The sequence below is a fragment of the Clarias gariepinus genome, chromosome 8 (assembly GCF_024256425.1).
Source record: "Clarias gariepinus isolate MV-2021 ecotype Netherlands chromosome 8, CGAR_prim_01v2, whole genome shotgun sequence".
NCBI lineage: Eukaryota > Metazoa > Chordata > Actinopteri > Siluriformes > Clariidae > Clarias > Clarias gariepinus.
The window spans coordinates 1,582,608-1,596,670 of NC_071107.1; the positions used below are offsets into that span (position 1 = coordinate 1,582,608).

The following is a 14,063-nucleotide window of genomic DNA, read 5'->3' on the forward strand; positions in this document are numbered from 1 at the left end:
AAAAAAAAATGAAGTGCTTCGGGTTATAAACAAGCACCGACAAGTAGACTGATGGTGCTGTAATTAACGCCTGGCACGGGGTATGTAGGCTTCATGGTGGAGATGTACACACTGTTGTACTATTGTCTGTAGTGTTGTTCTTCCCCACACCAAGCTTCAATTTTATTTGTGATGACACATCAGGATTGATGTTATGTAATATTCAGTCATGAGCAAAACATGTTGGGAAAGTTAAGAGTGATGTAAATGTATGTTGGGTTTGTGACAATATATATATATATATATATATATATATATATATATATATCGTGTGTGTGTGTGTGTGTGAATACTCACTGTAAGTGCTGAGCAAGCTTTCAAACTGGGCCACCAGTCCCACGGTGTGCAATTGTCTCATAAAGCCCTTATCCTCTATTCCAGAGTACAGCCGCATGACAAAACCACAGGCTAGTGCAGCCAACTGTGGAGACACACACACAAACAAACATGTGACAATTTAATGGTTAGGTGAACTTCTCTGTGTCAGCAGAACCTAAAAACATTCTACTCTACTGAGACGGTTTCCACATCCCTTCATATAGTCCTGACCTCGCTCCAAGACATTTTTACATAAAAATGTAAAAATTAAAGGAGTTCCTGGCAGGCTGGGGTTTCAGATGTAAATCAGACAGGCAGTCCAATCATGGCTTCTTCATGGTACTGAGAAAACTTTCTACCTTGATGGTGTCCAAGCACTAGTGACACACTGGGATAAGTGCATTAGTGTAGTAGAATTGTGAAAACTATTTATTCTCCACAATGGAAAATGTCCCGGTTTGACCTGAACACCCTTTGTGGTCGCTGAATGCATTATATACCTGCTGTTATTCAGAGCGCTTACTTAATCAGCACGTAGTTTACTGGCGAAAGGCCGAGCTGAATCAGATATAAGAACATGGAGAAAACACACATTTGTGTGCACAGTGAATAGTATCGAGTTCATAAACTTTGTCCTAAGGCACTAAACAAACAGATGATATCTTAGCGAGACAAAGACTCAGCACTCACACGTCCTTCAGCAGCAGTGCGGTAATGCCCAAGACTAAAGAGGAGTTTTAGTGTACCTTTCCAAATCTGGTTGCTTTTAAAAAAAATATGCATGAAAAGGACAAATAAGATCCAAAATGTGAGGCGAGGTCAAATTAAAAGGACTTATTTATAAACATTTGCTTAACACATAACATCAAAGGCAGGCTGGCTTAGTGGTTAGCACTCGCACCTCCGGGTTCAGGGTTCGATTCTTGCCTCGGGTCTGTGTGTGTTTGCATGTTCTCTCCATGCATGGTGGGTTTCCTCTGGGTACTCCGGTTTCCTCCCACAGCCCAAAGACACCTCTTTGTTTTCCCAGAGAGACACGTTAAAACAGCTCGTGTTCTTTGATGTATGTGAGTTTGTTGTTTGGCTTAAGATTAAAATATTTTGGGTTTCGGTTAATAAACAGAGAAATTTACGACACTCATTGTGTGTGTGTGTGTGTGTGTGTGTGTGTGTGTGTGTGTGTGTGTGACTACGTCTCTCATCGCAGTTTCAGCAAATGTGACGAAGCACAGTGGACACGTCTAGCTGCTCGCTCTTCATCATTACTTTAATCTTAACAACAAAGACACTATGTGATTGAAGTTTAGGCTTTAATTCGGTTATAATTTGATCACCTGTGTAAGGTTACAGTTAAATATGCAACCTGCTGTATAAAGGCACAAACATGCTCTTTTTTTAAAATAAACTTCTTACACCCTATTGCACATTACTGATACTTGCACACTCACTTTACAGTACATATCCTTTATCTACACCTGCTACATATTCAGGATTTCACTTTATTTAATTTGTATAGTTACTGAATGTTGTGTACTTATTGTGTAAAGCGTCTTTATAACAAATGTTTTACAGTGTTTTTTATGCGGGTCTGTACTTCGAGAGCCCCAATAAGCTGGAATCAAGTTTCTTGTGTGTGTGTGTGTGTGTGTGTGTGTGGGTGGGTGTTTATATGCTTGGAAAATGCAAAACCTGATTCTAAATAAAATATGCCAAACAAAATCCCGAATTGTGAAACGCGCCTCCATCGGTTTGAGGTCAAGCAGCTGACTGAATTCCCGGTGTTGCTTTAGCAGAACACACAGTTTTGTGTCTTTATCCGTCTGTACCGCTAGTTCCTGAAATTCCGATGACAGTTATACCGTCTCTGGAACATTCGTGACTCGGCCAGATATCAAAGCGTTTTTTACCCCTCAAGGAAGGAAATTCACAATCATCGACTTTAGTTATTTGGCCTTCAGAAACATTGTGGATTTCACTATTCCTGAACAGACAGTCTCTGTCCTTTCACTCGCATGGAAAGCGACCAAATGCAAAGTCGACTCTTGGAATCAATGCCAGAGCGTTTACCTCCTTGTCATGAAACAGACAAGAAACTGGTCATCTGGCTCGTTAGATCAGTTCGTAGTCTTGTGATGACTCCTGAATTAAAGCTGAAAATCTGCACTTTAATCACACCTGCTTCATTTCAAATCCCTTATTTAAATCGTCTAAATCCTCATGACATTAGGAAAAGTCCTGCTACAGTAGTATTACGTTTTGCGAAGGGCTTTTGGATTATTTTTCCAGGCACGGTTTTAGCAGCACCTCCAAAGTCAAAATTGAAGACTTTTGCACTCTTGGAGAAATCTTGGAAAGCAAACATGGAAAACAAAACAAAATAACTTAAACAATAATAGCCTAGCAACAAACATTAAAATGCATAACTTATCATAACAGATGACCTCTAAGACCTGGTCACCTAAATCATTTGTCAAGCTCTCTGAGCGAGTTTTAATTTGAAGCACTTGTGGTCCAGTCGAACCCTGGCACCTGGATCAAACTACGGTACCTTAAAAAAAAATTTTATTTAAAAAAAATACAAAAATAATAATATTAAATAACTCATGCATGATGAATCATACCCTGTGTGCTGTTTCTTGTTTATACTGCACTGTACAACACTACAGAAGGGTCAGGGGTACAGAGCTGAAACTGGACGTGTGTATGACCAGTAGGTATTAGTGGACGTGTGTATGACCAGTAGGTATTAGTGGACGTGTGTATGACCAGTAGGTGGTGCTCACCGCTTGGCTGAATACAGTGTCACGTCTCTGTTGGAGCTGCAGGCCGGATGGTGTGCTGCACGCCGCCTCCTGGAGGAGAACAAACGCCATGGACCTGCACGCTCGCTCTGCTACCTCTTTCACACAGTCCTTCAGCGCCACCACCAACGGGCTGAGCTGCTCCCTCCAGTCTGCAGCTAAAACACACACACACATGAATTATTTCAGAATTACACGATAAAGGTGATCACCATGAAATACTGTTGTTAATGTAATTATTATACTTGAATGAAGCTTAAAAAAAATCCTAGCAGTCTCAGGGCATGAGGTGGGGAACATCCTGGACAGGGTTATATTACAGCACACACACACCACAAGCAATTTGGGAACACCAATAAGCCTAATTTGCACCTCTCTGGACTGTGGGGGGAAACCCGAGTGCCCTCAGGAAACCAAACATGGTGAGAACATTCAAACTCCATGCAGATCCAAGGTTTGAATCGAACCTAGAATCTGGAGGTGCGAGGCCACAGTGATAACCACTAAACCACCATGCCACCTGTTTCATTTATTATTATTATGATTTCTTTAATGTATAGTACCATAATGACTAGGGGTCAGAGGTAGCTCAGTGATTAAGGCATTGAACTACTCTCCAATTGGAAGGTCTCAGTTTTGGATCCCACTACCACCAATTTGTCGCACTTGGGCCCTCGAGCGAGGCCCTTATCGCTCAACTGCTCACATGTATAATGAGATAAAAATGTAAGTCGGGCGTCCGTCTGTAATTAAGTATCAGTATATGCCTGAATCAGGAATCCTATAAATGTTTGGTGAAATTGCACCCTAAAAAAAAATCAACAGTAGAAATCAGAGCATTTCCAACTGCACACATTCCCACATGGGGTGAGGTTCGAAATGAACATTGTTTTTTTAATCTAAAGGTTTTTTTCAGTTCCGAAAACATATTAACATGGAGGAAGAAATGAAGAAATATCATGATTATTAATTATTGGGAGCAATTTTAATAGAGACGGCACGGTGGTGTAGTGGTTAGCACTGTCGCCTTGCACCTCCAGGGTCCGGGTTCGATTCCCAACTCTGTGTACATGGAGTTTGCATGTTTCTCTGTGGTTGGTGGGTTTCCTCCGGGTACTCCGGTTTCCTCCCACAGTCCAAAGACATGCAGGTTAGGCTAACTGGCGTTCCCGTAGCGTGTGTGTGAGTCACCACCATTGGCCTCCATGGTCCCTAGTTGGACTACAGAGATTCCTTTATGGATTAGTTAAAGAGAACTGGCTTTCAAGCCTGCTCGACTTTCTAAAAGTCGACCACTGGGTGGCAGCATTGCCTAAGAGCAGTGACTAGCAGGGTTTACTCACTCCTGATGAACACCTCTCTAATCACACCTTATTGCTGGAGTTCAAGCTCTCACTTTTCACTACCCTCAATTACATTTCTCCCCCGTTGACAGCTAATGTCATCAGGGCCATTACTTGAGTGTCTCAGCTGCGTCTCACCCCCACGTAGGCGCTAATAAACCTGCTGTCTTATCTCCCTGCCTGACAGGGTGTGTGTTGATCAAATACTGCAGGACAGCGGGGAGCGTTGGACCTTCTCCTGACCTCCTGCCTATAGAAGTGCAGACTGTTAGAGTCACTATCCTGCAGATAAGACTTACTTTCCTCTGTTATTATCCAGAGGATGTTTCTGTGATAAAGTCAGAGACAGCAGAGTCTAGCATGCATTAATAAGTACACCCTGCCTCTGTGTTTTAAAGGAAGACTGCTGTTGTCTGCTGTCCAATGGTTAAACAAACATACGTGCGAGCACACACACACACACATACAAAAGGAGACTGTGTGTGTGTGTGTGTGAGAGAGATAGATAGATAGATAGATAGATAGAGAGAGAGAGGGACTGAGAAAGCAACACAGACATACAGACACTAATGGCGCTTTTCCACTGCGTGGTACGACTCGGCTCGGCACGGCCCGTTATGGCACCGCACGGCTCAGTTCGGCTCGGTTTGCGTTTCCACTGCAGTTTAGTACCGCTTTAGAGTGGCCGGGATTATTCACGTGCATCATCTAAATGCGCCACAACAAACACACAACAATGGAGCATATCGACGGAATGGTGTTCTTCATTCTCGGCATGTGGATGTTTTTAACAGCAAGATGAAGGAATTTGTTTCAAAAGAGGCTGATGGCAGCCAAAGAAAACACAGCTAAAAAAGACAAGAGAGTTTGGGAACTTTTAGAACAACACGCAGACAAAGAGACTAAGAGAGAAAGAGAAAGAGAGAGACACGAAGAGAAACAGTAAGACAGACAGAGAGACACCAAGAAAAACAGAGAGAAAGAGGGACAGAAAAATAGACAGACAAACAGTCAGACACCAAAAGAAACAGATAGAAAAAGAGAGAGAGACAGAGAGACAGATAAACAGACAGACACCAAGAGAAACAGAGACAGACAGACAGACAGAGAGACACCAAGAGAAACAATGAAAGGGATCGATAGACAGACACTAAGAGAGACAGAGAGAGACAGTAGATAGACAGTCAGACACCAAGAGAAACAGAGACAGAGAGACAGACAAATAGACAGACAAACAGTCAGACACCAAAAGAAACAGAGAGAGAGAGAGAGACAGTAGATAAACAGACAGACACCAAGAGAAACAGGTACAAAGAGAGAGAGACAGATGAACAGACAGACAGACAGTCAGACACCAAGAAAACCAGAGAGAAAGAGAGACAGACAAATAGACAGACAAACAGTCAGACACCAAAAGACAATCAGATAGACAATCAGAGACGAACAGACAGACAGAGAGACACCAAGAGAAACAATGAAAGGAATAGATAGACAGACACTAAGAGAAAGAGACAGAGAAAGAGAGAGAGAGAGAGAGAGAGAGAGAGAGAAAGAGCAAGAGAGAGACAGAGAAAGACAGTAGATGGACAGAGAGACACCAAGAGAAACAGAGACAGAGGGAAAGAGACAAAGAGAGACATTAGATAGACAGACACCAAGAGAAACAGTAAGAGACACCAAAGGAAACAGACAGACAGACAGACAGAGTCAGAATGAAGAGATAAAAAGAGCGTGTGATCACGAACAGTAAAAAGTCAGAAAGGTTCCTGCATTAAAAAGCATGAAAGTGTTTAGTGTGATACTCTTATGACGTCCACACACCTTCATTTCTGCAAATGGCCGTGTTTCAGCCCTAATGCTACTGCAGATCCACTCAAACACATAAAGCCACATCTCATATTCCCAGCTGCCCCACAAAACTCGTAGTAAAACAGGAAATAAGACTCACATGGGATGGAGAAAGAGATATAGAGTGAGCTGGAGCAGAGCGAGGGAATGGAGCAGTAATAACAGGGAAGAAAGACAGCAGTGTGAGCCGAGCTCCAGTCACACGTTACATCAGAACCATCGCCAGCAGCTCATCTTGTGTTGTGTCGTGTCTTTCCTTCTATAGTTATGCACTGCTTAACATACATGCAGAAACTGGCATAAACACACCAAACACTAGGGCGGGTGACCTTGTAGTCGATGATCAGCTCTGTATTTGCCCAACCTAACCGTTCTACCAGAGGAGGTCTTGGTGTCTCAATCGTTGATGATAGACAAGGACTGGACCTGAAGAAGACAGGTAGCTTATATGTACACAGTATATGCAGCTATACAGTAAGGGTCTTGTGCCTTACCAGGGCTGTGGGAGGTGATGACGTCGGCGAGCGCCTGGTCGGGAGCAGACTCCTGGTTGTTGTTGTCCTGCTCCTGTAGCTTATCCACCATGGCAATGACACAGTTCAGACCCTTGGCCACATTGGCCCACACCCTGTCCTAGAGAGACCAGAGAGAGAGTCAGAGCCACACAGATCTCTATTAAAACCATGAGATTTCAGTCTAGTTGGCTTGTTTTCAGTCTTTCTGCAAGTGCAGATTCTCTGAGATTTGTGCACAGAAACCTTCAGAGATCCTCAGTTCTCAAGGTGGAAGAGATCAGAGGAGACCTGCCAGACTTGTCCAACCTGATAGGAAATCTACAGTAACTCGAATCAGCACTTTCTGTGTTCTCAGAATGCATGACATCAAACGTGGATGAGGATGAGCTACAGCAGGAAAGGTCCAAATGGGGTTCCTGTCCAGTCCGGAAAAACCAGGAAGAATCATCTGACTCTACAGGACAGCTGAAGATTGCTAAAATGTTCCTGGCTGATAGCACGTCCCTGACCAAGATAACGTGCTGACTAAGGAGGAATGCATATTTTAAACTCATGTCACTATGGTATATATGATATAAGGTATACTGTATATTTTTTAAAAAGTTGGAAAATGTACCTAGATGTTCTCCTTTTAACCTAGCAAGATCATCAGAGACTCTTGAGGAATCTTCACTAATTGGGAGAAGACAGCTGTTATGCTTTAACATCATAATATGTGAAAAGTTAACTTTAAAGAGGAGCTATTGTGCGAAATTCACTTTTTGGTCATTTTAGACATTTCAGAAGCATCTACAGTGTGTGTATGTGTGTACAGATAAAAAAAAGAAAGAAATCTTTTTCACAAAAGATCTAATTTCTAACACAAATTAGATTGTAACCTTATATAAGAAGATACTCATATAAGAAGATTAAGATTGTTCCCTTAATAAATTAAATCTTCAATTAAAACTGCATTTTGTTTTTATTTGGGTTATCTTTATGTTATATTAAAATGTGTTTCATTTAAGTGTGGCAAATATGCAAAAATCATAATCAAAAGGGAGAAAAAATACTTTTTCACGGCACTGTATGGATAAAAATCTTTTATTACAGTAGCTTGAGCATTAAAGGGATAGTTTATGATAGTTTTTTGTTCGAGTCAGTCTTAAGTCCAAATTGAGTTGCATACTGTATAAGTAATAACATTATATTACAGTAGGTCTTGGTGTTCCTGCTCTGCAAACTAGCTGTGTGTGAAGTTTGTCTCCCAAAACACGACTTCAATGAGTAAGTAAGTAATCGAGGCCAAATTCCACAATCCTCATTCTGTGCAAAAATGCACTCCAGAGATCAGCTGAGACTCAAGTCAGACTGACGTTTCTGCAGTCGCACTAAACTATATCCGAGTCTGTGGTATCTTTCAAAGGGTTTAATGCATTTAGTACAAATTTAATATATTTTCAATGAACTAGTTCCAGTTAGACACATGCAAAGGTGCCAGTAGACAAGCCAGGCAACAGCTTGGGGCCCCAGGCCAGCAGGGGGCACCCTAAGGCTGACAAACTTTTTGTTGTTGTTGTTTTTTTTTGTTGCATAAATTAATGGTAATAAATTCTGATTAAAAACAAACTCTAAAATCACCCGTGGCCATACAGCTTGTTCTGGTAAAAAAAACTTTGAAAGATACCAACTAGGTTTTTGTTTGTGCATGGAACGAGGGTTGTGGATTAAATTAGTTTAGATTATATTCAAGTTTATTGTCATTGTGCAAAGTACATGCACAAAGTCAACAAAATGCAGTTAACATCTAACCAGACGTGTATACAGTAAGTATAAATAACAATATGGATTGCATACATTGTATTTATGTTCTACAAACTTCAAAGTCAGTGTGCAGAGCAGAAACATTTAAGTCTACCTGAGTCTCCAATAACTACCTGGACTCCATACAGTATGAAAATCAATTAAGATCAACTGTTATACTGAACTTCCAGCCTCCTAACACACCGTATGAATGCAGATCAAGTCCTGCTCTCTGTTATCACCCAGATGAGGATGGGTTCCCTGTTGAGTCTGGTTCTTCTCAAGGTTTCTCCCTATTACCATCTCAGGGAGTTTTTCCTTGCGCGGCTTGGAAATCACTCACATTCCATACAAACTTAAAGAATTCTTTTGATTGTGTAAAGCTGCTTTGCGACAATGACGATTGTGAAAAGCGCTATACAAAAAAAAAAGATATTGAATTGAATTTAAAAATAGGGGGGGGGGGGGGGTGAGGGCTCTAAGCTCTGGTTTAACTCGTTAAAGAAATAGTAAAATATGGGTCGTTTACGTATACAGTACTTGAAAGTGTGCTTATGGAAGACGTTGTGGTAAAACTAGGCTTTGTTTTGGATACTGGAGCTTTAATTCTAGACAAGGTTGAAATTTATCAAATTAAAAAAAAAAAAGAACCCTGACTGTCCCTCCTTAAGCCCGTGAGTCAGTAAATAGACTGATCCTTCATCTTATACACCACCTCGAATTCACTCCCGAGCTTGGAAATACGAAAAAGCACGAGCTTAATAAAAACCCCTAAGCTGCATTCGTCTGTGTGAACCACCCGGGCTAAAGCTTCACAAACCCGTACACCTTAATGGAGGCCGTTTGAGACCATTTGCCCTCCGCTCTTCTTGCTTTCCCTCCTCCACGTCTCGCGCGCTCTCGGCGGCCCTGCCTTCATTATGTGTGTGTGTGTGTGTGTGTGTGTGTGTTTTTTTTTTTTATATATTATTGTTGTTTTTGTTCTCCGCTTTCTGCAGTTACTCGTCTCGCTCGCCCTTGTACAGCGAGAGTAATTAGGCTTCCCGATGCGATAAGTACAACAAACTACGTGCCTCCTTTGTTTTTTTTCTTTCTCCTCTTTTATTAGAAACCGTTCTCTTCCTTCTGCTTGTTTCTCCCTCTACTGAGCCGCGCTGAAAAAAAAAGAGTCGTTTTATCATTGATTAGAGATTGTTGTTTTAGCTTTGCTGCTAATCTCCTGCTGTTCGCTGCAGCTATGGCACTGATGGAGCACAAGAACAAGTAAAACGCTCACCTCGTTATGAGAGTATACTGTATGAGTGGATTCTTTTTTTTTTTTTAATAACTTGCATATTATTTTCGGAAAAATGATCCTTAGCTGAACCTAACCATGAGCCGTATTATTTTAAAAGGCGACGTTTTCCTTTATTTTTCCCAATAATTCCCAGTTAAAAATTGTCTCAACAATGCGACATGTTGCTGTTCTAAAAAAAAAACAAAAAACATCTGTACAGACATATGGAGCTAAGTCCAGTGTATGGATGCATGCACACACCAGCGCATACACACAGCAAAGTGGGATTAGAAGAAAAAGTGCAATTTTGAACACATTTTTGCGTCTCGTCGTGTATAAATAGAGCAGTTTACACTCTACAGGAAGTTCCAATTTGTTATGCTTTTTAATGAATACTTTTTAAGGCCGTGTCTGCAAGTGAGAATTAGGCTCGAGGCATGCTTCCTCTCCCGATCTCATGCTTTCTTGGAGATAAAAAACCTTGACATCGATTTTCATTTGATGCTGAACTCATACAGGACGTTTTCTTCTCACACTCTGCGGCCTGATCTTACAAAGCCAAGGCCACAGAGAGGAGGAGAGAGAGAGAGAGAGAGAGAGAATGTGAGTGAGTGGATACTTGCCCATTCCTCTTCATCATACTCCTCATGATGAGGAAGGTCTTGCTGTTTAAGCGTCTGACGAACTTCATTTTTAGGAGGCGTCTGAGATCCAGACACGTTGTTGCAGACGACGACGCTCGGCTCCCGGCTCTGGTTTTGATTCGGGGTCACGTCCGAGGTCACGGTTTGGGTCACGTTTGTCTCGGGTTGGTTGGGGATCTGACTTTTGTTCATGTAGCCCGGACGTGCCGTGTGCAGCGCGAAGAGCGCGTTCTTCACCAACTCGTCCTTCAGGGAATGCACAAACTGCTCCGTCTGAAAGACAAGGATGTGTTTGTTCAGCATGAATATCTGACACTCCAATATTTTCCTAACATTGCATGTCATTATAGTGAACTTGGAACCGGTAGAATGTGGGTGCACGCAAGAAACCCATCAGCAAAACTTCACACACACACACTTCAGAAGGAATGAATGAGACACAGCGAAAGAGGATGCGCGGGTCAGAAGAGCAAGGGGGATGAAAGGAGATATGAAAAACGGAGAGATGAGCTTCTTCTGCTTGAGTCCGGAGAACGACGACGACGACAACAACAACAACAAACAACTCAATTGTTCCTGAGCGGGATCTCGCAATACACAGGGAGGCAGAGAGGGAGAGAAAAGAGGATAGAAGTAGCTAGTGATAGATAGAGAGAGTAATAAGGAAAGAGGAGAGGAGAAGAGGTGGGAGGCTAGCAATTTACAGCCTACTGTAAGCCGATGATCCAAGTATGAGTTCCTGCTCGGCCGATAGTCACAAGAGCCCTCAGGAATAATTGAATTAGTGTCACAACAGGCTAATCTATTACGCCTACGAATGCAAAACACGAACTGGATCTAAAAAAAAAAAAAGTATGCAAAAATATAAAGTACACTCTACACAAGTCCGCCAGAAGGCGAAGTCAAGTAGGAGAGTGACAGGGGATTAGGATTCATGGATAGGGGGGATATTTAATCAAATCACTAAGACATTTTTCTACTGATATATAATTACACTTCTCATATACTTTATGTGCATATCTCAGTGATAGAACTAACCGACTCACTGACAGGTCATAAAAACCCTGCGCTTAATCAAAAACCCAGGACATAACATATTGTCCCCGGGATGCTATAAATTAGTGCCTTATTTCATCGATTTTATAGTTTCTAATAACAACAGGACGCTAAGTGTGTAATGATGCATCGACAGCCTCATTCACATTTAATCACATCTGTTTATACATCAAGTCAAACTGGGACTTGTGGTGAAACATCTCATGAACGATACGTGAAAAACGATTGACATTGACAGACTTTAAGACTTTAAGCGCAGGACGATGATGAGACACTTTGAACATTTAAACGGTGCAAATGTTCTACAAAAGGCCGTACTGTATGTCCGTGATTGGCGATTCCCGGCCGAGGTGGCTTAAAACCCACTGCAGTCGTGAACATTGAGCGGGCGGAACGCCTGATCCGTGATACGTAACTTGTCGCCAACTTTAAAGAAAGAGACGCATCTGTGTGAGACCTGCACACACACTCATTCACCTTCACCACTCGCACGTGACAGGAAATCGGCTGGAAGTCATTGCCATGTTTAATGTACAGTCCTGACAGGGTCGTTAAAGGAGTTCCTGGGAGGCCGGTGTTTCAAACTTGAAGTGATCATGACTCTGTGGTAAGGAAAAAACTTTCTACCTTGATGGTGTCCAAGCGCTAGTGGAACATTGGGGTGAGTGCATTAGTGTATCAGGGGATTATATAGAGAAATAAAGGGAGTTTGTACTCTCAGTAATGTGTTTTGTTATTCTGCACAGTTTATCAAAAGTCCCAGTTTGACTTGAACACTGTTAAGTGTAAAATGTGATAGTTGAGATAGATCAACGTCAAAAAACACTCACAATTTGCTCCTTGTAATTAGATTTAATGTTGGAGAATGTCCAAAGGGTATCAAGTTCCTGTTATCAAGTCTCAGTTTGACTTGAACGCCCCTTTAATATTATATGTTGCTTTGAAATTTCTTGTGAAGCTGCGTCTATCCAGGGTGATAAGGCTTGGTCTTCAATCTTTGAAATGGCTTCTAATGTCCCTGATTCCTATCGAACAAAAACATACCGTACTGCGGCAAAGTTCTTGCACTGAAGACTCCTTCCAAAAAAAAAAAAAAGAAGCTAAATAGGCATCTTTACCATTAAAAAAAAAATTGGACGTTTATTATTTATCATGAACGTCACACTCTGTATAATATCGCACTAGGGAGACTGTTGGTTTGTAACGGTGATGAGGAATTTTCAGCTTTAGATCTTATCACTTTTGATAAGGGCAACTGATTGAGAGAGCTTACGGTTAAAAATAAAATAGCAGCGCTTAAATAATAATAAAAAAAAATCCCGTCTATATATAAAAATTGTCAATCAGCATAGTATCTGACCTGCACAACCCTAAAGTGTGATGTGAAACTCACTAAGGAGAGATATTTATAGCAATCCTGTGGTCAGTTGAACAGGAACTGCTCTCTCATTTCACCCAGCAAGGCAAAAGCGCGATGTTGATGGACTCTTTTCTCCTCACGCTCGATCCCTCACTTATTAAAGCATCGATCGGAGCTCCTACCAAGAAGCTTATCACGGTAATTTCCATTTATTCGCTAATCTGTTTACGGCTGGAATGAACTTTCTGGATTATATGAGAATGAGAAAAAAAAAAAACCCGGAATCATATTTATAAAAATCTCCAGAATGGGATTTCCATTAACTCTCGATTTAGAGTGGAGGGGAAATCAACACGATGTATGGAAGAGAATCAGAGCGGAGTATTGTTCTTGGCTGCAGTCTAAATGGATTTTGTGCGGCGTGGAACGACGCGACCCGAGCACTGTATTACCCGGCATGCTGAAAGGTCACGGCCCTGAGGATTTCTCGAAGTCACATACCTGATTCAGCTTGTCATAATCAGGAGGGCTTGTGATAAAGGAATGATGAGGCACCGAAGCAGTAAATGAGAAAAAGCTGCAATGCCGCGTGTATTAAAGAAAAAAAAAAAACATACCCCTAAACATGTTGGTAGAGGAAACAGCTCGGCGTGGTGTTTTAAAGCGAGATCACAATCTGTTGTGTGTCTTGGTAACATCACTCCAACACGGTGTAATTTCAAACAGTTTGGTTTGAGTTTTTATAGCCACGATTCATCACAAATGATGATCCTATTTATCACCTTTAGTATCAGGATCATCGTTGCGGAGGAATTATCTGCATATAAATGAAGGTGTAACTGCACCCATGATGCATTTTAAACACCGTGACATCTGATCAGTATTCAGGTCTGAGAGATTTTCCTTAACCAGCAGGAAGACGAGTGTTAATACATCTGTCTCTCTAACACACACACATCCATTGTGCTGCATCGTAACACACGTGGTGTATGAACTGCTTCAAGTCAATATCCAGGAAAAGAAAAAAAAACACTCAAAATCAAAATGTTCACGTTTGATTAACCAACTCTCCTCTTTTGCG

At 41.6% G+C, this 14,063-nt stretch overlaps 1 protein-coding gene across 9 annotated transcripts in view; it reads right to left on the bottom strand.

Annotated features, from left to right (window-relative positions):
* Positions 1-14,063, bottom strand: part of inpp4b (inositol polyphosphate-4-phosphatase type II B) — a 259,010-nt gene that overhangs the window by 22,065 nt on the left and 222,882 nt on the right. For all 9 annotated transcript variants that reach the window (XR_008361055.1, XM_053502915.1, XM_053502917.1 and 6 more), the window contains 4 exons: positions 10,546-10,839; positions 6,844-6,982; positions 3,141-3,316; positions 337-460 (listed from right to left, as the gene is read on the bottom strand). Coding sequence is in view for 8 of the 9 variants with exons in the window: in XM_053502915.1 (XP_053358890.1) it covers positions 337-460; positions 3,141-3,316; positions 6,844-6,982; positions 10,546-10,839 (733 nt within the window). In the remaining variant the exon portion in view is untranslated. The remainder of the gene's footprint in view (positions 1-336; positions 461-3,140; positions 3,317-6,843; positions 6,983-10,545; positions 10,840-14,063) is intronic.